This window comes from Lineus longissimus, chromosome 19 (assembly GCF_910592395.1).
Source record: "Lineus longissimus chromosome 19, tnLinLong1.2, whole genome shotgun sequence".
Taxonomy (NCBI): Eukaryota; Metazoa; Nemertea; class Pilidiophora; order Heteronemertea; family Lineidae; genus Lineus; species Lineus longissimus.
The window spans coordinates 4,017,194-4,041,363 of NC_088326.1; the positions used below are offsets into that span (position 1 = coordinate 4,017,194).

A 24,170-nucleotide genomic window follows, 5' to 3' on the forward strand; every position below is an offset into this window, starting at 1 on the left:
CAGGAGCTGGATGCATTTTTGAACAGCACTGTATGGTGTGTGTGTGTGTAGAGTCGGGTGTGTACACCTATACAGAATACCCCTCATCGAAAACTAAACCTGGGTCAAGGAAATGAGGACAGTACAGTAGAGAAGTCTAGCACATAATAGATATGACCTCCAACACACAGGCCTGTCTGAGTATCTCCTAAAATAACAAACTGAAAAAATTTAACGATTGGGGGTCTTTTCTCTTTAATAACTTTATCTAATGCTGGTACAGAATCTGTTAGCATCTCAGTCTAACAGATAAACACTGACAGTGCATGAATAAAATATACAAACATTTCTAATTCTATCCTGATTTAATTATCGACCAGTGCCAGTGGACACAAAATCCGATATGACACTTGGTAACTTCAGTCCAGGATATGACAATTGTATGGTGTGCGCGTGACATTGACCTCTAGGCTAACTCATATCTCCAAAGAAAACACTGCGTTATGCTCAACTGTCAATCATTCACAATCGGGTGCGCACTGCACAATCAAAAAAATAATAGGCTTGTTTCTCTTTTGCAGTTTCATCACTTAAAACATGCTGGTGTAAGGAGCTTCATGTATCGTTGACCTTGGACTGGACTCTTTCAAGATGAGTTATCCTGATTACCAGCAGAAGGTCGAAGATCACCAGGCCTTGCTCATCCTGGTCCGACAGATCGGCTCGAAGACTAAAAACAAAGCGTTTAATCGGGTGTATGATCGCCTCACGCGGGTGCAGTGTATACGGATACCGGATCAACAACGGGTCATATGGTTACGCTATAGGAAGAGCTACCCCCCGGAGAATAATGAATGGGGTGATTTTCAGGCGCATAGGAAAGTGTTTGGCATGGTGTGTGTTGGGCGGTGTGAGGAGTTGTCCGATTTGGAGGCGCTGCAGCGGAGCTTTGAGTACCAGAAGAAGCAATACAGCTCCACGTTGTTCGACTCCCGTCTGTTTGTTTTAGGGATGGACGACAAGGGGAAGGTGTTTCGGAAACAGCCGAGCATTGACTCGAGAGATTCACGCGAGGGGACACCAACAAATGCGCGCTCCAGGAAAAATTCTAACAAGGATAGCCCGGAGAAAACTTTACGGGGATTTACTGTTGTGGATATTGCATTTGATGATGTAGGTCGCGGTATCGATTCGAAGACGAACTTTATGATATCTAGTCAGGAAAATGGTGGTCTTGATCTTGTCGAGCAGGAAACTGGGGAGAAGACGGCAGTTGTCGGATTGAATGAGGCTACTGAAGGGGTGATTGTCGATAATGGTGACCAGTCGATGGAAGAAGTGGAAACAACTGACGAGGGGAATAGGCTGGTATCTCCATGTCATCATATGGAAATAAACGACCCTCTCCAAGCTAACTCGCCAACTGATAGTATCTGTGATAAAAGTAACGAAGGGTCACCGAGTACCGACCGTGGGTCTCCAGGTTTGGGTTCGCCGCGTCAGTCAGTGCGAGGTTCCCCGCGGAAAGAGCGTGGCTCGCCGAGAAAAGAGCATGGCTCGCCGTTGTTGTCGCCGAAAAGGGAACCCGGGTCGCCGCGGAAAGGTAACGGAATGATCAGTCCAGATTCGGGTTCGCCCGATGAGGAGAAGACTGTGACTGAATCTGGTGACCAATCGGAAAATGGCGCCGCCGAGCGTGACAATTCAAAACGTACGAATAACGTGTGGTTTTACCCGACGATCGAAAGTTGCTTTGACCTTGAGGATAAAATGCAGGAGTTTGTTATGTCGTTATTTTGGGTGCTAGAAGGGAAGAGATTGGATCGGTCGTTTGAGAAGCTGGAGAAGGTGCCGTTATTGGCGGCGCCGTTTGAGAAGAAGGATATGGTCGGGATCGACATGGAGGGAAGGTAGGTCGCGTCATCTCGTCGTCGTCTGCATTGAACTTTGTACCCGTTTGTATCTGTGGGTGAAATCAAATAATTCGTTCAAATGAAATACATGTAAACAAATAGACATGACACAGCCATTAAAATCAGTTCGGGAAACTGTGGAATTCCGCAACCCTACTTTCTTCTAGATGTAGAATTCTGCATCGATGCAGATGATAGAGAGGTTGTCCTTAATAGAGAGGTGTCCACTAAGAGGTTATTTGTATTTTGATATACAGTGGAACCTCCCTTAGCGGACACCTCTCAATTAAGGACAACCTCTCCATTAAGGACACTACTTTTGGTCCCAAATTGGTACTTTCCATTCAATTTGACCTCTCTAATCAGGACACCTCTCTATTAAGGACTGCTATACCAGTCCGGAGGGTGTCCTTAATAGAGAGGTTCTACTGTAGTTTGCGCTATGATAAATTAAACCTGGGGTGCCAAGTCTAAAATGGATTGAAAAAAACAGATTTGGTCCACCAAGCTAGTAGTGCTAAATCATTTGAACTTTAGATAAAAATTGTCCTTATTTTTCACAGGTCATACAAGAAGAAGTGTCTTGGACGATACCGGAAGCATTTAGCGGACCTCAGCCTCTTGGCGGGTTTACCAGGGGAGGCACTCTTACATTACCAAACCTCACTCGATCTGCTCAAATCATCTAACGACTGGTTATGGCTTGCAGGTAAGGTGCAATATGGTATCAGCGTTTCTGTATGCCGTGCTGTTTTTTCTGGGTCAAAATGACATCAGCTTTTCTGACTAGAAATGGAATTGACCATTAACTGCCCTTTGTTGTTAAAAACAGTAGTATTTTGTAAAATCCCGCTTTTGGGTTGAAATAATGCTTATTTATCATTCCAGGAGCCTATGAAGGTCTCTGCTCTGCCTCCGTTGCCATTCACTACCCAAAAGTCCAGAGACAGCCTCTGACGAGGAATCTATCCTTTTCAACAACTAGGGGGAAATCGGCTATGAGCGAGGCTAAGTTCAAATCTGGTATGTAGTTTGATGAATTACCTGGATGGCTTTTAAAGGACAGGCTACTGCTAACCACTATATTCTATTTGGCCCACTTGGGAAACCAGGACTGTTTTATATAGTCATAAAACAGAGAGCTTCTTCTCTCAAGAAAAACTTTCCGCACAAAATTCATTTTAGACGTTTTTGCGCATTTTCATCACAAATGTTAACCAGATTTTGTATTCTAAGTCTGATTGTGTGAATTTAATTTTGCGAACACATTTTTAGAAATTATTTTTGTTCAGAGTACGTATCGGTTCCCTGAGTGCGTAAACCGTTCTCAACATACCGCATCAAGGCAAGAAAACCGGTTGCAACATCGGATTTTTTCCGGAATATTCCTAGGACCGTTTTAAAGATGCGCTTTGATTCCTTTCAGGTGGACTTTTATCATCTGGTCCAAACGGCCTTGACCTAGCCGTCGACCAGCGCATGAAGAACTGCGTCCCTCAAGATGACATCATCGAGAAATACAAGGAAGCTTTGAGCCACTACAGCAAGTATAAAAACGCCGGGATTATCGCTATGGAAGCAAGTATCAAGGCTTGCAGGGTCCTTGTGCTTCAAAAGGTAAGTACATTTGCGTTTTTGTAAACATTTTTCTTGTGGAGTGTTACTTTTCTCCTTTTAACAAGACCTACGCCGTTCGTTAAAAATTTTGAATTTGTAATTGAATTAAAAAATGTCCAATTGTGAAAATACATACTAAATGTGAATTTCAACAATTAGCCGTTATGTAGACTGATATACAAGTGGTAACTTTCAGCAAGATCTTTATTTCAGGTATTTCCCAAGCCAACATTTGTAAATCTCCATTTGCCAATTTGAATCAATTTAGTGAAAATGAACAACCAGTCTGTCTCAATCTGCCTAGCTCAGAGTGACATACGCCTGGTTTTGCTGTGACCGGTTACATTTGGGTAAAAACACCAAAGACGGTAAAAATGACATCAATCCCTGCCCAGTTTGAAGAAAGTTCTCCAAAAACTTTGTCCATTGCTGCAACAAAATGTACTGAGAAGTGCCAAAACCATCCCGAGCATGCCCAATCATAGAAATAAAAAAGCCATTTTACATAAACTCCATAGAGAAAAACCTATCAACTGACTATAAACATAGCGTCTGCGATCGGATTAAAATGTCTGTTTGCATTGATCTTTGATTGACCAGCTATTATTTGCTGAGTAAATGACCAATAATCATTTGACTGGTACCCTGTTTGTGATCATGATGCGTCAGTTGTAAATGAGATGAAAATATCTGCCTATACGGTGGGTGAGATGTTTAACAATATGATAATAATTAGTGCTTAAATAGCGCTTTTCATCGTATCTACTGTCTCAAAGCGCTTACAATCGCAAACGGCCTATCCTAGAGAACCAATGGCAGCCACAATCTAGCACTCACAAGGACTTGTCAAGGCAGTTGAGAGAACTTTACAAAGTGGCTCTGGCCGGGACCTCTCGATCTCAAGGCTGATGCTCAAGCACTGTGCCACCACCCCTGCCAACGTAATCACCATAACCCCCACCCCCCCACCCACCCCAAATACACACTCTTGGAATGTCTCTGGGTGTGAACATTTTTGAGAACACATGTTCCAATCCCCCCCCCCCACCTTTGTATGACAAAAAGGAAGATAAAAAGCAAATATTTGCTGCTCTTAAATCTATCGCCATGGGGATGACACCTTCGTGCGAACTCAATTGACTTGGTCCAGTGTCGTCTGCTATGGCCAGTGCTGCGTCCTCGTTGATCATTCACTGATCCTCGTGATAAAACACGCCAGTTTCATTGTTAATTATCCCCACTAGAACAATTTCTCATGATACTGCGCCAAATCTAATTCAGTCGCAATTTATGATCATTGCTAAATGATTAACCCATTGCTGTGCATTCATTTTCGCTCTTTTGGGAATGTTTCATTTTTTGATTACCGTGAAGTGGGGTGAAAATGACCCGAGGGGCTGGGGCTGACCAGGGGCTGAATTGCTGTGACTCCCAAAATCTTATTTGAGTTAAACTATGATGATTTAAGCCCATTGAGATATCCTTGAATACGCTTTTATGACTCAGTTGAAATAGAAGATTCACTATAGAAATAGACGATTCATTATAGAAATAGTAGATTCACTATAGATATAGTAGATTCACTATAGAAATAGAAGATTCACAGTGGGAAATAGAAGATTAACTGTGGGACAACTTTATCCCAATTTGGGCCAATGTCACCTGGTCTTGAAATGAAATTTTTGACAGTTTTATCATGAGACATCCTGACTATCAGACAAATCATCTCATTGTTTTAAAAGTCAGTGATGTTAAGACCTTGCTGGTCATGGTGTGATATAAAACTTACTCTTGTCTGCTTATCTCATCGTGGTGTTTGGTGAAACAATCAATACCACACTCGTGGTGTATGGTGAAACAACCAATACCCCCTTGTGGTGTATGGTGAAACAACCAATACCCCCTCCTTGTGTTTGGTGAAACCAATACCTCCAGTTTGGCATCTATACCTTCTATGCTAATGGTGTGTTCACACTGGATGCGAATTGAAACCGAATTCCGTAGAGCGCTCTCCGGAATACGAATTGGTTAATCCAGTTTCAGAACGGTCGCGTCACACTCGCCCGAATACGCATTCAAATCGGTTTAAAACGCGCCACACTCAATGCATACTAACGACGCGCCATCTATTATTATTATTATTATTATTTATTAACCTCCCATATGGGAGAATAAAATTTACAAGTACAAAACATATAAGTATATAATATCACAGTATCACACAGTCATTATTAACAAGTTAAAATCGCGTAAGGTGCTTGACCATTTCCATCTCCCGGCCATGCCTATTGCCAAAGTTCGGGTCAAAGAGGAGTGTCCTCAGCGAGTCAACACCACCGTCGCTAAATGCGGAGAATCCCGGCCTCGCCCTCGAAAACGAGGCCAAAACCGGGGAAAACCCCGCCGCGACGATGTTGCTGACCAGCGTACCTTTGACCAACGAACCGGCGGCAACATACCTTGCCAGGAAATGGAAATGCAAGTCACGTGCAAGGGAGTTGATTTTTCCCTATTCTATGGCATAACGAAAAACGATTTGAGTTAATGAGATCATTTAAATACATCAGTTAACTAGTTCGGAGCACTACTTCCCGCGGTCAAAGGTCACTTTCCATGCACCGGGCGCATGCGCAGTGCGATCGAAAACCTTAATTCGTATCAAGCGCGTCACACTTGAAATCTCAATACGGTTTCGTTGATTCGGATTAGCTGATTCGCATTCAATTCGGTTTAAGAACCGTGTTGGTTAAAGCGGATTGAGATCGGTATGAACCGAATTGAGTGTGACGCCCCAATACGTATCAACGTTTTAATTCGAATTCAATTCGTGTTAAAACCCCAGTGTGACCACGGCATTAGATTGATAAAACCAAATTTCAATGAAATCCAACCAGTAGTTTACGCAAATGTACGTTGGGTATCAAGTTTAAAAAGGAATATTTCACCTAATCATTTTAGGCAGTTTAGCTCATAAACTGACCAATCTGTTTAGATTGACCACAAATCACTTGCTGAATGAAACTGATTGTTGATAATTACCATTAATTAGCCAAACAATTAGATAATAATTACCTTGATCTTGAATCACTTGCTTTATTAATTGGCTTACACCACAGCTACTGATGAATTGATTAGCTAAGTAGATAATTAATCAACAAGTTAATTAGTGTCTTGTTAAACAGATACTAATTAAGCCTAATTATTTCAGATTTTTAATCACTTGCATCTTTTTTTGAATGATTCTGATCTGGCCTCACTTGTACTTTAGGAGAAATCTGCAAATAAATGACATTTGATTTCACTTGGTTTTCGTTTGTTGATTTGTTTGCGAGTTTAGCTGTCAGGTGGAAAGGTGATGCTTTAAAAACGAGGGGAAGCCCATGTGAGATCAAATCAAACGAGGCACTCACACTGTAAACACCGTAATAAGATCATCATCACTCATCAGTTTGAACCCAGGAAAACAACTTGGAAATTGGTGAGTAAACTCTCGAGTTGCGTTCCCCTTTCAATTCAGATTTTAATCTGCCGTTTGTGACAGTTACCAGTCAAAAGGTCCCCATGCCAAAATGTCCACGGGTTAGGGTAGTCAAAGCGTCCATGCTTTTAGATTTAGTCCTGCATGCAGGATACAAATGATTATGATCTGTTGTGGGATAGTGTACGCCTCCCTGACCATAGAAATCCAATCCTTAATTTTTTCCAGTTGTGGGTGTAGGAGATAGAGGGGTTAGAATTTTTTTATGACTTCATCATTGGGCCGCAAATGGAGCTTTGTACAAGAGAACAAGCGTCAATTAACACGTGAATCTTGAACAGTTGGATTTAGACCCTATATATGTATTACCAACAGATAGAAACATTGTGCCTCTGAGTGAGAAAAGCATGTTTTAAAAAAGCCTCCTTTTGATATGTTATAGGAAATGATATTTTAAATTGGTTTTTATGGAAATCAAGGCGAAATATATAAAAAAGTCATTTCCGACCACATTGCCACCTAAAAACGAATAAAAAAATTGGCAGAGTTTCTTCAATCTTTAGAAAAAGATTTTTCACGATTTTTTTTGATTCTACGCGGTACTCTTGCAACCCAAAAATTTAGAGTTATTGGAGTATCCTGGCTGATGCAGATCATAATATTAATTAGGCAGAGCTTTTAGTATCCTGAAGTAGGATCCGTCTTTTTATATTCTAACTTACCAGGTATATTTTTGTTGCATTTGCCAGACTTGGCACTGAAAAATTTCAGTTTATTTGATAAAATTGTTAAAATTTCAACCAGGTGTGGTGCCTTTTTGGGGGAAAAAATTATTTTATGCAATATTTATCGAGTTGTGGGCCCTACATTGTGCCTGTGTTTTCGTTGCCTAATTGTCAATTTCATGCAATCTTTACAATACACAGGCCCTACAATGTCTATTTGTAGCCTAATTCATTTCCAATATCATCCAGTATTTGTCGAATCTTATCATAGGCCCAGCATTGTGAACACTTTTGTTGTGAAACCATCATATTTTCCATGACACTAACATGACATCCCAAATGGCTTCTGACCTGGCGAATCCATCCCTCCTAGTATAAGGTGCAGAAATAAGACCTTCTTGCTGAAACCCTCGCATTTGGCTTCAGTATTATGACATCCGAGGTGGCCAATCTCCAATGACACTAATGTGACACCTGCCATGGCTTCTGAACATTCTCCCTTGCTATGACAAACCCTAGTACTGGAGAGTACCCAACATTTTCTCTCAAACATCTACATAATTCAAAAAAGGGTTTTATGAGCCTCATTTTCAATTGAACCAAACTGAGCCCCCAGAAAAAACTTTCTCACTTTTTCTCTGACTTCGATGGTGGATGTATGCTGATGTACAGATTGTCGGATCTCTCCCGTAGGGTCATGGAGTTATTACGTTCTAATCCAACTTGTCCCGCTCATTGTGCTCTGTGCAAGATGGACAGTTCTTCGTAAGTTCTTGATTTCGGTAGAAAGTGGCCAGAGGAACTGTGGTCTCAGGAATCCCTTCATTCCTGCGATTGGCTGATATTTCACAATCAGCTGCATTTCGAGGCTTTGTAAAAAAATGGATGAATTTTAGTTATGAAATGGATGAATTTTAGTAAGAAATGGGTGAATTTTAAAAGAAATGGGGAAATTTTTGAAGAAATGGGTGAATTTCAGTCAAGAAATTGGTGATTTTCAGTAAGTGAGTGAATTTCAGTACAGAAATGTTTAAATTTCTGTTAAGAAGTGGATGGATTTTACAAATCTGTGAAAAAATGAAACTGTTTTTTATTCTTACACAACTCTACTTATTTCTGTTTCCTACAATCATTGTCCATCGCTCTCAAATAACCCTGATCTATGAGTTTCAGAAGAGCAAGCTTCCATCAAGAACCCGATTTCATAATGTTAAAAACTATCAACCTCACTCTAAATTTGTAATTTTTGCCTCTGCAGAAACTCATCTGAATCCACAATGAAATTCGACGCATTCGACGAGGAATTCCGTCTCATCGAAGACATGCTGTACAAAAATGGCGGTCCCCAGAGTAACTCTACAACAAGCACAGACGAACCGGCCAACTTCAGTAAAGTCTCCGTAAACAGTGACGATTTTAATGCCAGTTTGAATTGTACGACTTCCACAAGGCACAATGACGCCCAACCTCACGTGGCCACATCGCAGTCGAGTCCAGACTTGAAGAAACCCGTCGCCTGCTCTCAAACGACTAAACCGGGGAGCCTAGAGGTCATTCGACACAATCCGTTATTCGCCTCGCTGCAGACGGAACTCGTGAAGGAATGTACGCCTACGAATCACACGCTACCGTTTTCACTCCTGGGGACGAGTATGCCACAACCTCCTGCAGAGACGAACACGACAACCGTCAACGAACAAGTCGCTCAACAGGACGCCGCGTTACGCCAGGAATTTGCTACAGTCAGGGAACTGGAGAACGCCAAAGTGAAAACTTTGATGGAGTTGTACACGCATGAATCGGAAAAACTTGAAAACGATCGGTATCGGGCTCTGTGCGCGAATATTTATTACTTGTCGTGTAAGAAATCTGTGAACAATTATTACGATTGCGAACGTTTGGTCTTGATTGAACGAGTTTGGAAAAGTCTGACGCTGTTCAAGCAGTCTGTCCGTCACGATTCTGGTATGGTTGACTCGAATGACACTGAAAATGAGTCGTGTTTGTCTGATAATGTGGCGGACAATTCTGGCGTTTCTGGCGCCAGTAAAGTTGACAACTCCAAAGAGATGAAATTCGCAAACTCTGAGATCAAAGCAGAAGAGTGCGATTCATCGTGGGAGAAGTCTGACGACATTGGTGCGTTCTTCAACAATAGTTCCGACTCTGACAACTCCAGCCAATCGGATTGCAGTTCTCAGATGAAGAAAGCCCGCCATGATGATGGTTCTGCTCGTAAAACGATCAGCTCCGAAGCGACGGAGATAATGCAAGAGTGGTACAACCAGAATTTCGATCATCCGTACCCGTCCGATGAAACGGTGAAAGACTTGGCCAAAAGAGGGAGGATCACCGTGACCCAGGTCAAGAAGTGGTTTGCTAACAAACGCGTCCGGTCGTTCAATACGCTTTCATTCAACGGGTCCGTCCATCCAGCGAGGCTGCGCAGAGAGAAGAGACAACGCGTTGCTACGTCCCCAGAATCCGACGATCAGTCGAATCGCACGAAAGTCGGCTCGGAGAGAAGCTTGGATGCTGCGGCGGTGAACGTCCTGAGTTCGTGGTATTACAGTCATATGGAGCATCCCTATCCTTGCCAGGAGGAGAAAATATATCTTTCCAACGTCGCCAATATCTCCATCCAGCAGCTCAACTCATGGTTCAACAACAAACGTAACCGTACCGGGAACACGCGCCGCCTGGTGCCGACTTACTTCACTAAGCTCTTCGACAAGAACCCGGCCGCCGCCATGGAGGTGTTGCAACGCAAGCGCAAGATGCCGCAGTCCGCTTATGAAGTCGAACAATTCAAACAGCCATGTTTCGTGCCTACAACGATGTCATATCCGCCGATGTATCCATCGCCGTCACCCGTCTACATGGGACACGGATTACCCATGATGCAACATCAATTCGGTCACTTATGAACGCTGTGATTTTGGAGTGTCTTGACTCCTTGTGCTATTGTCGTAGTAGGAAATCGATGAGGGCTGAAAGGTGCATTTTGAAACGTCCTGTGGGATGCAACCTTCTGCTCAGAATGTTATTTAAGACTAAATTGCAGGTTCTTAGGAAAGAAAATTTATTGTGAAAATTAGCAACAACTCTAAAAGGCCCCTCGCCTAGCAAAAACTTTGAAAAGATCCTGACATATTTTTTGGTGCTACCAATGATCAAAACATGTTTGTTATATAATTGTAGTTACATGATTTGGCACTTTTAAATTTCCTAGCAAATTTCTTGCTCCAGTGCATACAACCACCGATTCTGCAGCAGATGATACAAATTCCCATCCTCTCTTGGCCCGTCTGCCTCCTGGCAGATTGAACGTCCAGTGTCATGTCCTGAAGATTGCATTAAGCGGTCGACACTCGGGGATCGATCAAATCACTGCTGGTGACAATTCAATTGACCTTGGGAGGTCTTGGTTTTTTGAGCAGACGTTATTGTAGATTCCATCCTTGATGCTGAATTTTATGTAAGGTAGAATGGTACAATTATAGCTCCCCCTGAATATCAGAAAACAGCGGGAAACATCTCACTATACACACATATTATAATTGTACCACTTTACCTTATTTATTGTACGAGGCATATTAGGCGTGCACAATGGATGTTTCAGGCCTGTTTAGGATAAATGGAGGGGGGGGGGGGTAGGGGCTGCAATGGATTTGGTGATGCTGCTATAAAAATTTATTTAGAAATGAATGATTTGTGCATCCCAGTGCTGTTGCTCTTTCATGCCAATTATTTCCTAAAATTCAGTCCAAATTGTAAGTATTTAGGTAGAATTTGTAAAACTGCAGTCAGAAATTCTTGGGAGATGACTCAGCAGAATCGATTAGTAATTTGTAGCATTGTTCGGTCAGTCATAACAAACTATTTCTGATCTTAATTGCTTCTAATTACCCTGCTGTAATCAGCATGATGTAGAGACAAAAAAGAGAGTGCTTTCACCTTGTCCTTAACTTGGGAACTTTGAAGTAAGGAGAATTTGAAATCCTGACAGAAACTTGTTTGAAGTAAATCTTGACCTGTGACTGAAAAAACAGCTTAATTCTATTAATTTGTAAAAGTTGACAGCTAATTGTTTATCAGTCATAGTGCCATTTATTGAAATAGTTTTGGATTAAAGTTTCAGCCTTACGGTTCAAGATTAGTAGCAAGAATTACAGGTTTGAATGAGAAGTCACATTAGGTGTTTTCGATGCTTCATCCAAGTTAGTTTTGGATTGGAGAAAAAAATGTGGGTGTTATAAAAAAATCTGCAACCTCTATTAAGCATCAGAAGTCTCCTGTAAATATGTATGTACAATCTTTTATTGTACTGGCTCATGTATTGTATATAGTGTGTACATAATGTATAGTGTACAAAAATTCGTCTCGAAAAAACCATGTTTGTGTTATTTTCTTGCATGAGCTTGTGATGCTGATTGTGTCAGGAAGATGGTCCGTAATGGATGTGTGTGTGTGTGTGGTGTGCAAATGTGGCAATTTGGTTTAACCCTTTGAGGGTGTAGAGTGCAGATTTTCTCAAAGTTTGCATGCTTGACCTGAGGAAAAGTGGCTGCCATGTCCTCCAAGGGTAGATGTGTGAGTTTGTAGCAGAATGCTGCTTTCAAGCCATCAAGCTTCTCATCGATCGTATGCTCTGTGGACAGCGTGTCCCAGGCTTACCCTGCTATACAGACTGGAAAGCATGTCCCAAACATACCTTGCTATACAGACAAGAAGAACAGTCCAATCGGTGCTTTCTTGGTTATTTTGGGTAAACAAGTGCAATTTTGTTTGGCGCTGGTGTAGCCATATAAATCGCTGATGTGAAAACGTGCCAAGTGGTTTTGAAATACCATGCATAACAAAAATATGTCAGTGGAATCTTGGGTGTATAGCATTGTACGCTTGTACACCCTGTAATGGGTCGCTGTGGTGTAGTGGCTTGGACTCTCGACCAGCGGTCAAGAGGTCCCGGGTTCAATCCCCACTGTCGGCGTGAGACTGTAGGCTGGTCTCTCTGTCTTACTTGCCTCTCTGCACCCAGGTGTATAAAATGGGTACCGGTCAGAAATGCTCAGATTATAGCGCTGGTTGAGCAGCTCATCTGTGGTCTACTGAAAGGTTTCAGGACAGACTGGGGTTAAAGTGTAAAGTCGGATGACAACCTATATCGTAGTTGATATCAGACTATAAACCCTAAACTTTGGGTTAATGAGAAAGCCCAGACGGCTGTTGCCCTCCCCCTAGTGGGCTGAAAACAATTCAACCTGCCTGTCCCTACGATGACAGAGTTATTTCTGTGTTCCTACTGCTCTGATGATACCTTCAGACTAGCAATTTTTGTTGCAGAACTGTGCGACAAAAATCACTTGTTGCTGCAGATGCAACTCCATAAAGCATGCTAGGTTCATGTTGCATGCTAATTCAAATCCGACACCCTGCCATTGCAAAGGTGTTGACTGCATGGATTCTAAACCTGACGCCCTGCCGTGGGAAAGTCAGGTGACAAAATGGATTCCCAAGACCAACTGACTCCATATAATGTGATGTTTTTTCAAAGACTTTTGGATTGTTTTAAGTGGATTTGTTCTAAGACTCCAGAGATTTTGTCCCAACGAGTAAGTCTTGTTGGTGCCCTGCTTGGCCGGTTACATTATCAATGTTGTAGGCTGCTGTCTCCACGCACTGTTCAGAAAAAAAGCATTGAAGAGAGTGGCCCGCCTCGAAGAGTGTGGCCCGCATTGGAAGAGAGTGGCCCGCCTCGAAGAGTGTGGCCCGCATTGGAAGAGAGTGGCCCGCATTGGAAGAGAGTGGCCCGCATTGGAAGAGAGTGGCCCGCATTGGAAGAGAGTGGCCCGCATTGGAAGAGAGTGGCCCGCCTTGGAAGAGAGTGGCCCGCCTTGGAAGAGAGTGGCCCGCCTTGGAAGAGAGTGGCCCGCCTTGGAAGAGAGTGGCCCGCCTTGGAAGAGAGTGGCCCGCCTTGGAAGAGGGTGGCCCGCCTTGGAAGAGAGTGGCCCGCCTTGGAAGAGAGTGGCCCGCCTTGGAAGAGAGTGGCCCGCCTTGGAAGAGAGTGGCCCGCCTTGGAAGAGAGTGGCCCGCCTTGGAAGAGAGTGGCCCGCCTTGGAAGAGAGTGGCCCGCCTTGGAAGAGAGTGGCCCGCCTCGAAGAGAGTGGCCCGCCTCGAAGAGAGTGGCCCGCCTCGAAGAGAGTGGCCCGCATTGGAAGAGTGTGGCCCGCATTGGAAGAGTGTGGCCCGCATTGGAAGAGTGTGGCCCGCATTGGAAGAGTGTGGCCCGCATTGGAAGAGAGTGGCCCGCCTCGAAGAGAGTAGCCCGCCTCGAAGAGAGTAGCCCGCCTCGAAGAGAGTGGCCCGCCTCAAAGGGTGTGGCCTGCATTGGAAGAGAGTGGCCCGCATCAAAGAGAGTGGCCCGCCTCGAATGCCTGGAATCAGTGTGTACTTCTGTTTGGGTTCAGGGGATGATGTCAATCTTTCTCGTCCCCAGGTAGACCTTGCCTTACTAATGCACTTTAACCCTAGGAACGAGGTGATTTTGGTAAGAAGCCAATCAAGAGACGGAGACTGACCGATATGCTGGTGACCTCTGAACCAGTCGCCGGCGAGGCTATTAAGGCTGAGCCACTATTATTCACCAATTCTCATGTCTTCTCATTTCAGAAAAACCTCCATGCGGCCGAATTCCTTCAAAATGTTGTCTACCTGAATCTGCAGCTTTCTGAGGATGAGAAGGTCAGTGACCCCACCCTGCCCCTTCCTCCCCTTCTAATTTTGGCCCTTTAGGCTAATAAGAGCCTTCATTGTGGAGCATTTTGGTAAAATGGTACTTGAAAAATTCGGGAATAAAGCATGTTCCAAAAAAACAACCAATGAAAGTTTTTCCTAAACATGATTGACAAGCATTCAAATACATTTCAGAGTATGTGGTTATTGCAATACACCTGTTTGCAAAACGTTCTGAATTGGCTTTTGAAGCGCGATGCAGACAAGCAATTCTTATCTCAGGGAAACGCAATAATTATCACAAGCGATAAAAATCACCTGTCTGTGAAATCCTCTCATGTGCACGCAGCAAGAAATGATCATCGCTGCGATATGCAATAAATTTCAATAATTATGTCTACAGACTAGCAATTTTTTTATCACTCATCGCAGTAATAATAATTGCACGTCGCTGCAATAAAAATGGCTTAGCCTTAGGATTAAAGAAGTAGCGTATGTGATATCTTGTCTTCTTGTCATCATCCACAAACTTTCACACAACAGAAGGATAGCCATCGCTATCATCAGAATCAATGCCTCGTCCATTAATCTCGCCGTAACCTGACCCGTCTTCGGTCGACCATCAGCTAATGTGCTATTTTTAGTGCAATAAGTAAGGCCGAACCAATTTGTTTCTTGATTTACCAAATTCTACAAGACATCTTTGTTGAGGTTACTGATGGGAAAAATACAGAAATCATATTTCTAAGCGCCAGAACGGTCGCTCTTGGGTCAACCATCAACTAATGGGCTATTTTTAGCTTAAGGCAATTAGGCCATACCAATTTGTTTCTGTATTTATTCGAATTTTCAACCCAGTTTCTCAAATCTTAATCTGGTTTGAAAAAAATGGAGAATTCGCACTACGTCTAAAATCTCCTATCTGGGGTGCATCTTTCATGCTCTTGATGTGGAAGATTTAGATGTGTTTTTTTCTCCAGAGATTTTCACAATTACCGGCTGGGGTCGCCTTGGAGAAGCAAGTCAGTTCTTAAAAAATCCTTCGATATTACAGTAGAACCTCTCTATTAAGGACACCCTCGGGACTGGCAATTGCTGTCCTTTCAATGGAAAGGTGTCCTGATTAGAGAGGTCAAATTGAATGGGAAGACCAAATTTGGGACCAAAACTATTGTCCTTTATGGAGAGGGTGTCCTTAATGGAGAGGTGTCCACTAAGGGAGGTTCTACTGTACTTCCAAACCAAACCTAATATTTTTTTCCTGAATAATAAATGTCCATTATATCATACTGCAATTTCGCTGTTGCACAATATAGATATTCCTATACTATTAAAAACCACCTTGACCAGCTTAGTGTGGCGGTGTATGATAGCTGTATATTCGGCATTTCGGAGTGTAATATAGACTCATCAATAGTTGGCTTTTAACAGCCAGATCCTGGTCAATTTCAAAGATTTTGTCAAAACTTTTGCGCCCCCACCCCGGATCCACCAATTCAATATCAGAAAGAAAGATGGAAAGTTACCAAGGTGCATCGCTCATGATTATAGGAAAAAGAGGAACAACCTTTGATTTCGAACTAAATCAGTTCAGGGCCTTCATGCTGTAAGGTAAAGTGATTGCCTAATCCCCCTCATTCATAGCAAGAAAGACATATTTGCTATTGATCTCCAAGTGGCTCGTGTAGTGTCAAATCATCAGTTCCGTGAGAAGAAACCAAGGAAGTAATTGGTCTTGCCTAATCCCCTCGTTTGTTGTCGGAAAGATATGTAAGCTTCTGATCACCAATGGTTGGTGTAGTGACAAATCATTAGTTCCGTGAGAAGAAACCAAGAATGCAATTGGTCTTGCCCTTGCCTAATCCCCTTGTTTGTTGGAGGAAAGAAATGTTAGCTTGTGATCTTCAAGTGGATGGTGTAGTGACGGAAATTAATCACTGTGTGTGTCATAATAAGAGTAAACATTAGATTGTTGATGTTGTATAAACAGTGGGGATTTGGAATTGAGATGAACATGTTTGAAGGTGGCATTCTCGTCACTGAGACATAGGCTGGTCACTAAGACTCCAGGGCGAATAATGCACTTTGTGCCTCAGCCCCGGAAAACTGTATTTGTATATTTCGTTTGTCCCCTTTGTCAAGGACCAACGCACCCTTTGCGTCAAAGGAATGCTGGTTGTCTGCCGGTGAGAGTAGACAGTTGAATTGTGTCCACTGGAGCTTGCTGGTTCATGCTGGCTTGTACATAGCCAAGAGTTTCCGTCATAAAATCATTCATGGGTCCATTTTAGGATCTATTTAGATCATAACAAACCAAGTTTTACAATCGGATCCAATCATAGATTCTATGATGGTAGATCTCTTTATAGCTATCCGTCTCAGACCAATAAAGTCCTGAAATAAAATAATCATCTCCTATTTCAGATTCAGCGATTCAGCACCCTCTCACTACTCTACAGCCAGATAGGATTCTATCGGAAGGCGGCGTTCTTCAAACGTGTGGCGGCCATGCAGTGTGTGGCGCCGTCCAATCAGAAGCCAGGATGGATCCAGTGCTACAATTTGCTCCTACAGACGTTGGATGGGTATCGAATCCCGATGGACCCGAGGAAGTTCCCCGATGGTAAGCGCAGAGCACTCTTCCGTGAAGAACTTTGAAAAATTTTTAAAAAAATATTGAGCTCAGAGCAGATCATCAACTGGGACATCATTAGCTCTATCAATGATATTGGGTAATTTTGATATAAGTAGGAGGAAACCGGAGACCGCGGAAAGCTACACTGTCGAAGAGAGTCGCCCTCTCTATCACTTAAGTGTACCAGTATGAACTGGGAATGGAACCCGGGACCACAGTGGTGACAGGTGCTGATGTCTCCAAGGCGCTACTCCACCAGCCCTGTTCAGCTGTAATCTTGAAAATTGTACCTGGTGAGTACTAATCAAACAATAGAGCAGACGTCAATGTTTTTACCAGATAGAATCAGACAACAGAAGGTAGCACTGGAATTTGGAATAGACTCTGGATGTGTCAGTATCTCTTTTTCTGATATTTCCAGATCACACCAGTGGATGGCCGGTGGTGCAACTGCGAGTCCTCCATGAGTTGGTGTACTCAGCCAGGAGAATGGGCAACCCTGCCGTCGCTATAAGGTATTTTGAAACACTGTGCCATAACACGGGTCAGGTGTCCAATCGTGGGATCAAAGATAAGAGCGAAACTCAAAGTTTAAACTTTCTACTTAGGATTAGAGGAGCCTCATAGCCTAGTGGTTAACACTGCTGGCTACCACGCAATAGGGCCCAGGGAGAACCCAGGATTGTATGTCTTGACGAACCAGTGTGGTTAAGGAATTAAAATTCCTCCATGTAGCTCTTCACAACACGCCACTCAACATATAAAAATTCGAGTCTTGGGATGAGACGAAAAACCGTGGTCCCTTGTACCTAAGTAAGTGTCTATGCCAGCGCAAGTAAAAGATCCCACATAAGTGGACAGTAGCCTGAAGTGGACTCCATACCTCTGGCAAAAACTTAAAAGGGTTACGACGCCGGTAATGATATGATATTATGATTTTTTTTAATCCAGACATATGACATTCTTGCTGCACACGATGCTGGACCACCTCTCTGAGCAGGAACGAAAAGACATCTCGCAAGTTCTCGAGACGTACACGTCAAAATGTGAGGCTCCGACCGCCACGCTGACTTTGGACAATGGCACTGTGCTCCCTCCCGTCCAGCTAGGAAAATTACCAATTGTTAAGTGAGTGTGCACAAAGATATGGTATCGAGCCATCGAAGACGCTGAAAGTTGTATAATCAGGCCATGGAGCAGTGTTCAGCAGTGGCATCAGTCCCACCACCCATGGCTAGCGGGAATTCCCTTTAGCTCCGTCGGTAGAGAGATGGCCTTATAAGCCAGGTGTCCTTTTTGAGGTGTGAACATTTTTAGATGAAAGGCCAAGTCACAGATAAGCTTGTCAGTTTTTAACTGCCTAATAATACAATAGGGTGGACCTAGGGGCTGGTTTAATTGGGGACTATAGGCAGGAGGAGAGGGGATAATTTGGCCATATTCAAGTGACTGGTATGCACAGTAAGGGCCTTTGGTCATGTTAGACTTAGCACTAAATATATCCCTCGTACAAGCGTGAATCATTTCGACCTACTGTGAGATGTGAGAGACCCCTATTGGTAACTTTATCTTGCCTGCCAGGCTGCTGCCTATATTGTCTCTTTAAGTTACCTGTGAAATGATATCCACTCCACAAAGTCAATACATCTAACTGATTAAAAATGAACAATACATGTACATTTGCAATGTCATTGTTCAGGAGTTGTTACGTCTTGAGCAGATTGCTTTGAAAGCAGCCCCGAACAGATATACCTTGCAGCTTTCCAAGTTTGAAAAAATACGAATCTGCGTTTGTTTTTCAGGTCTTTCAAACCCCTTAATTTGCCGCCACATCTGCGACCAATCAAAATCAAGTCGAAAGCAGACGTTGCAAAAGAGAACAACAGTCCATTTATATACTCGCCATTAATGCTCAAACAGAACACGCGGAAATTATCAGGCCACAAAATCGGTGAGTTTCGATCAAGACAAATTTTGGCGATCGTTAAAATCATCTTCAATCCTAATCCAATCCACCGTGTAGAAATATTGCCAAATTCGATGTTTTTATTGACATAAATCTATTAAGGTATTATTTGAATGGGTGAAAAACTTGTGATTTCGTCATGTTCAAATGTTCTTCATGTGTGTGGGTCAGGGGTACTAAACTCTGCCAAAACCCTGCGAAAACAATAATATTTTACTCAGATATTAAAAAATTGATAATTAGGGTCATGATTTTACTGACAAGTGTTCATCTTGTTTCAGGCTTTAGTTGGGTTGAGGGGAATGTGTGTGAAGTGGCCTTGCAAGTATGTAACCCAATGCCTTATGAACTCAAAGTCATCAATATGGTAAGTGAGCTGGGGTGTTCACCATGCGTGGTGGGGATTGGGGGGGCAACATGTGTGAGGTGAACATGAAAGGGTGGGCGTATTACATCTATATGTATGGGGCGGCAGGCGTATTACATCTATATGTATGGGGGGGGGGCAGGGTCGAGATTTTGAGGCAAAAGTAATAATTACTCATATGAAATAAAAAATGTTGGTGAAATTGGCTGTTATCTGTTTACCACAATAAAATAATGAATTGATGTGGTCTCATTTCCCTTTGTAACGGCCTTCTTGAATAAATTTTGTGTAATGTCATCATCTTTATTTTTCAGGGATTATTAACTGAAGGTGTCGAGTTTGAATCCTACCCAGCCAACCTCTCCCTGCCAGCTGAGTCAGGGCCTTACCCTGTGAAGATCTTATGCACGCCGAAAGGTTCTGGACAACTCAATGTCATTGGTAAGCCCTTCTTTAAACCCCTTACAGTAAATGGTGAAATTTTCGCCAAACGTAAAATTTGGTGATTGTGCTAATTTTCACTTGGCAGAAGACTAAAACCCCTGGTTGATTTCTGTGGAGAGCGGGGTAATAATATGGTAACCCAAAAGCACTCTGAGCAGGGACCATGGAAAAGCACTACATAAGAACTTAATATTATTATTATTATTGGAAGAAAAAGAAATATATTTTCATGTTTGATCTTTATTCCCATTTTCAGGTTACACGACGAATGTTCTCGGTATCAAGAACCAGTGTCTCCTGGAGGACACTAGCACCGTCAAGGAGGAGCGCTTTACGATCGAGGTGGTGCCGTCTCTACCTCAGCTCCAGGTCACTACCTCGCTACCCAAGTCGTCGAGTTTCAGCAACATGGTGGACAGTGCTAACGTCGTGACGAGCGCGGTTCTGAATATGTTTGCTGGAGAAAGGTACGAGATACTATCAAGAATGAATTACAGGGATGTCAAATTCTTGATTTTAGGCTGATTTCAGACTTTTTCCTCTTACTGAATGCGAAATTGGAAAGATCTCTGTCTCACCTCTCTGTGGATCTTTGAATTTTCAAAATTGGACCAAAATTATGCACTTTAGAGGCATTTTTGTGCAAGAGAGAGCTGATCAAAGGAAAAGATTTTCACTGGAATAAAACTTCAGACTTTTTTCCCCAGCTCATTGGCAGGTGAAATTGTAACTGTTCTTTTCTGATGAAGTCGTCTAGACATTGTGAGTGTGACATAATATTGCTGAAAAAAATGCAGTTTGGTGTTTAATTTACGCTTGAAAATTTGATGAAGGGCGATTCTGTCTTTGGCCAAAATAAGCGTGATGATTTCAGTGCATATTCTATCTTTTTTCAGCCAAGAATGCCAAATTACTCTCAAGAACAGTGGTGCAACTCCCGTCGAAAAGATGGATTTATCATTAGATTCAAAACTCAACGCGGACACTCTGTCAAAGGTCTTCGTATGGAGCTTGCAAAATCTGGAGTCCCAGCTCCCCCTGAATCCTGGGTGCCAGGCCTGTTTCACTATTTACATCAACGGTGTTTCCGACTTTCTGCCAACGGACAAAAGTTTATATGACGGTGAGTTTTGATGATTAAAATGTAGGCTTGTGGTTGAAAATTGTATTTGTTGCGGGTCGAGGAATGACTAGAGTTTTGCGTGCTTTTGCTAGTGTTCAAGTGCCCAAGTACTCAACAACTCCTTGTGATGAGTTCTCAAAAACACTCAGGAGCTTCATAGCCTAGTGGCTTGCTGGCTACCATGCAATAGGGCCTGGGTTAGATCCCGAGAAAACCCAGGATTGTATTTCTAGATGAACCGGCATGGCTTTCAAGGAACTACTATTCCAGGCTCTTCATAGTCCTTTGAATGAGCTTAAAGCCCCAATTTTCTGTACCTGAGTGCCTATGCCAGGTAGGCTGAAGTGATACTGTGATAACCTCACAGACAGAGCCATTACAATATTCTAAGATTCTATGACCATCGTTTGATATTAGATAAATATTGCTTTGTTGATAATGGACCCATAAATATAACTTTTTCTGCTTCAGACACGAGTAATTATTTGAGCCCCTCGACCCGGCCTAGGATGACCAGGGTTACATCGGAACAAAAAACATCGGATAACTCAACAACAGACGAATACACCACGAAAGTATGTGTCACTTCTTTCATAGAAATAAACAAATTTGGTTTGCCTCCCCTATTTAGCGGTCTTGCCAATCAGTTGCCTAGGCTAGGACAGTGGCCGGTCACTCCAGCCTTTGCCGATTGTATTTGCTGGTTATATCCACAAAAGGTTACCTTGAGTGGCGCAGGATAACCAAAAAAGATGTTATTCGTTTAGACTTGGGCCAATTTTTAGGCAGACGAAGAACAAAGATCTGATTCCCCGCATGGCCAGAGTGCTAGCTACAGGCCTAGAGTGGGCAGTACCTCGAAATCCTTCATGTATTTCTGGACTACGACTGCTGACTACAACATTTCAATGTTTGACAACTTTTGTGGGGTTATGTGACTTTTTGAGCAAACACTTTTAAACATTGGTAATTTTCAGTGGAAAAGGCGTTACATGAAGCGTTATTTATCATTCATTATCATTACTCTGTGCAATTGTTATTTTTTTCATCATTTGTTTTTGCAGACGATAGAAGCATTGCTACGTCTCCAGTATAGCGGGAGCGCTGGGCTTGCTGAGGGATATTGTCGTCAGTGTTCGGTGGCATTTACGTTGGAGGTACAACCATCGCTTGTCTTCAGTAAATGGGACGTGGGGCCAACAGACAGGTGAGATTTCTACAGGAATCCAAAAGTGTGAAGGAGTCCCCATAGCCCAGTGGTTAACACTGCTGGCTACCACGCCATAGGCCCCGGGTATGATGCAGGCCAGGTTTTGCCCCAAGGCGAGATATTTTTTGTAGCATTGATTATAATCGCAGGTACCTGCAATAAAAGTCACTCATTGCGGGGCGCACTTCACATCGGGGGAAGTTTTACCTCGTACAAGGCCTGTCAACACTTTGCTGTGGCCATTGTACACTTAAACCCACACAGCCCTTTCACACTAGAACCTAGCAATTCTGTTTCAGATGTTGCCAAAATCATCACAAAGCGTACTGTTATTACACTTTCTTGGGCTGATTTAGACTTTTTTCCTAGACTAGGACAGGCAGCTCTAGGTTTTGTATCAAGCCCCAAATTTCTGACAGACCCATTGAGTTGTAGTCAATTTTTTCTTCTTTTCAGTCCTAGTCATTGCTTTTTGGTGCTTGATGTCTTGAATACAACCACTCACGAAGTCGACCTCATGTACTCGTCAGAAAATAGGGTCATACTAGAAGCGAAGGAATCGAAAAGGTACGCTCACATTTTACGTGTAAAGTCCAATGACTAGTGTCCGTTTCTGTTCCTGCATGGGGTCAAATTTGTCAGCAGAAATAGAAAGATCTTTGTAGAACTTTACTTTTTGCAATCGTTTCCCAAAAATAAGCACTTCAGATGCATATTTTTGCAAGAGCAGTTCTTTTCTCATGGAAAATTTTTCAGGTTTTTTGCTCCGAGTGCTGTAACTTATTTTCAGCTCATCAATGAAGATGAATTTCTTCATTCTGCCTCTTACAAAACTATAAAAATAACCATATTTTCAGGATTGCCGTGCGAGTCGGTCGGTGTTCGGGTCTTCCTGCTGCAGAGGTCCACAAGGTTGGGACAAGTTATGCCAAATACCAACATGAGCTTCTAGCGCTGCAGTACAGTCTGCATCTCTCAGACTTTGTCGACATCCGATGGACTATGATATCCTTTTCATCAAGAAATGTATTAGGCTCAGTTTTAGGAAGTGCAGAGCCCTAGCACTAGCAGGAGGCCAAGCAAGGCGGGGTGGACTAAGCTGGCTTTTGGACACTTGGGGCAAAAAGGGGCCTTTGACTGATCGTTGCGACATTCCAAACCTTACTGAATAAAAGTCTTGCGCAAACACTAGGAAAATGTGCTCATTGTAATGTGTGACCCGTTCCAGCAGAACAAGTCGCATGTCGCTCTGAGCTTGGCAGGTTGAGGCGGACTGTTTGTTCATTTCACTATTGTCTGCCTTTTGTGAAATCGGACGACATCAATGTCTTCTATTATCTCCTGGTGTCATCTAGGCTCATCTTATGTGCGACATGCGACTGGTTTTGCTAGAATGGGTCACATGTGTAACCTGGGTGCAGTTGTGTCACTTACACTGGCGTTGAAAAGTCGAAGGGCTTGACTGAAGGAGATAATGTCAGCTTAAGTGACGAAAGTTGTTTTGAAAAACAGGGTACTGACTATTTGTCTAAGGTTTGAATCAATGGTGCAATGCTGGGAACGACAGAGATTCTGCCTTATGTCTTTGAGAGAGGGTGCATTTCAGGTTCAATATTTTTGAGGAGTTAGGGCAGTGAATTAGAGGGGTTAAAAGTGTTCTGTGTGAAAGTGTGTCTGTTATTTTGCCTTAACGGGTGCACGCTTCCACTAAAGCAGTCGGGAAGATGACCGTGGACAAACTCTTGTGGACGCCCGCTCAGTTAGACACGATACGAATGTCTCCAGTCCAGTGGGGTAAGTTGGTGACAGTGTGGAGGACGGCATCACCCTGGAGAAACAGTTGCCCATCTTGCTGAGAATCTGGCAGACCTTCCAGCTTGATGAGGTGGCCTATTTGAGCATTTTCAGCAAGAATCCATTCACACACCTTGATGGATTAAGGCATATAAGGCAAAGAGACCCGTGTAGAGTCTAACGC

The 24,170-nt window shown here is 43.0% G+C and overlaps 1 protein-coding gene across 3 annotated transcripts in view; it reads left to right on the forward strand.

Moving 5' to 3' along the window:
* The window catches only part of LOC135502877 (trafficking protein particle complex subunit 9-like), a 28,559-nt gene that overhangs the window by 226 nt on the left and 4,163 nt on the right, over positions 1–24,170 (forward strand). For 2 of the 3 annotated variants that reach the window (XM_064796041.1, XM_064796042.1), the window contains exons 2-20: positions 561–1,889; positions 2,456–2,601; positions 2,781–2,915; positions 3,319–3,509; positions 14,385–14,456; positions 15,428–15,469; positions 16,872–17,070; positions 17,504–17,597; positions 18,034–18,210; positions 18,885–19,033; positions 19,330–19,415; positions 19,730–19,856; positions 20,116–20,326; positions 20,756–20,982; positions 21,454–21,557; positions 22,047–22,189; positions 22,649–22,759; positions 23,050–23,197; positions 23,893–23,986. In XM_064796041.1, the coding sequence (XP_064652111.1) occupies positions 631–1,889; positions 2,456–2,601; positions 2,781–2,915; positions 3,319–3,509; positions 14,385–14,456; positions 15,428–15,469; positions 16,872–17,070; positions 17,504–17,597; positions 18,034–18,210; positions 18,885–19,033; positions 19,330–19,415; positions 19,730–19,856; positions 20,116–20,326; positions 20,756–20,982; positions 21,454–21,557; positions 22,047–22,189; positions 22,649–22,759; positions 23,050–23,197; positions 23,893–23,986 (3,715 nt within the window). In that variant the 5' untranslated portion in view covers positions 561–630. The remainder of the gene's footprint in view (positions 1–560; positions 1,890–2,455; positions 2,602–2,780; positions 2,916–3,318; positions 3,510–14,384; positions 14,457–15,427; positions 15,470–16,871; positions 17,071–17,503; positions 17,598–18,033; positions 18,211–18,884; positions 19,034–19,329; positions 19,416–19,729; positions 19,857–20,115; positions 20,327–20,755; positions 20,983–21,453; positions 21,558–22,046; positions 22,190–22,648; positions 22,760–23,049; positions 23,198–23,892; positions 23,987–24,170) is intronic. The other variant, XM_064796043.1, reaches the window with a different exon arrangement.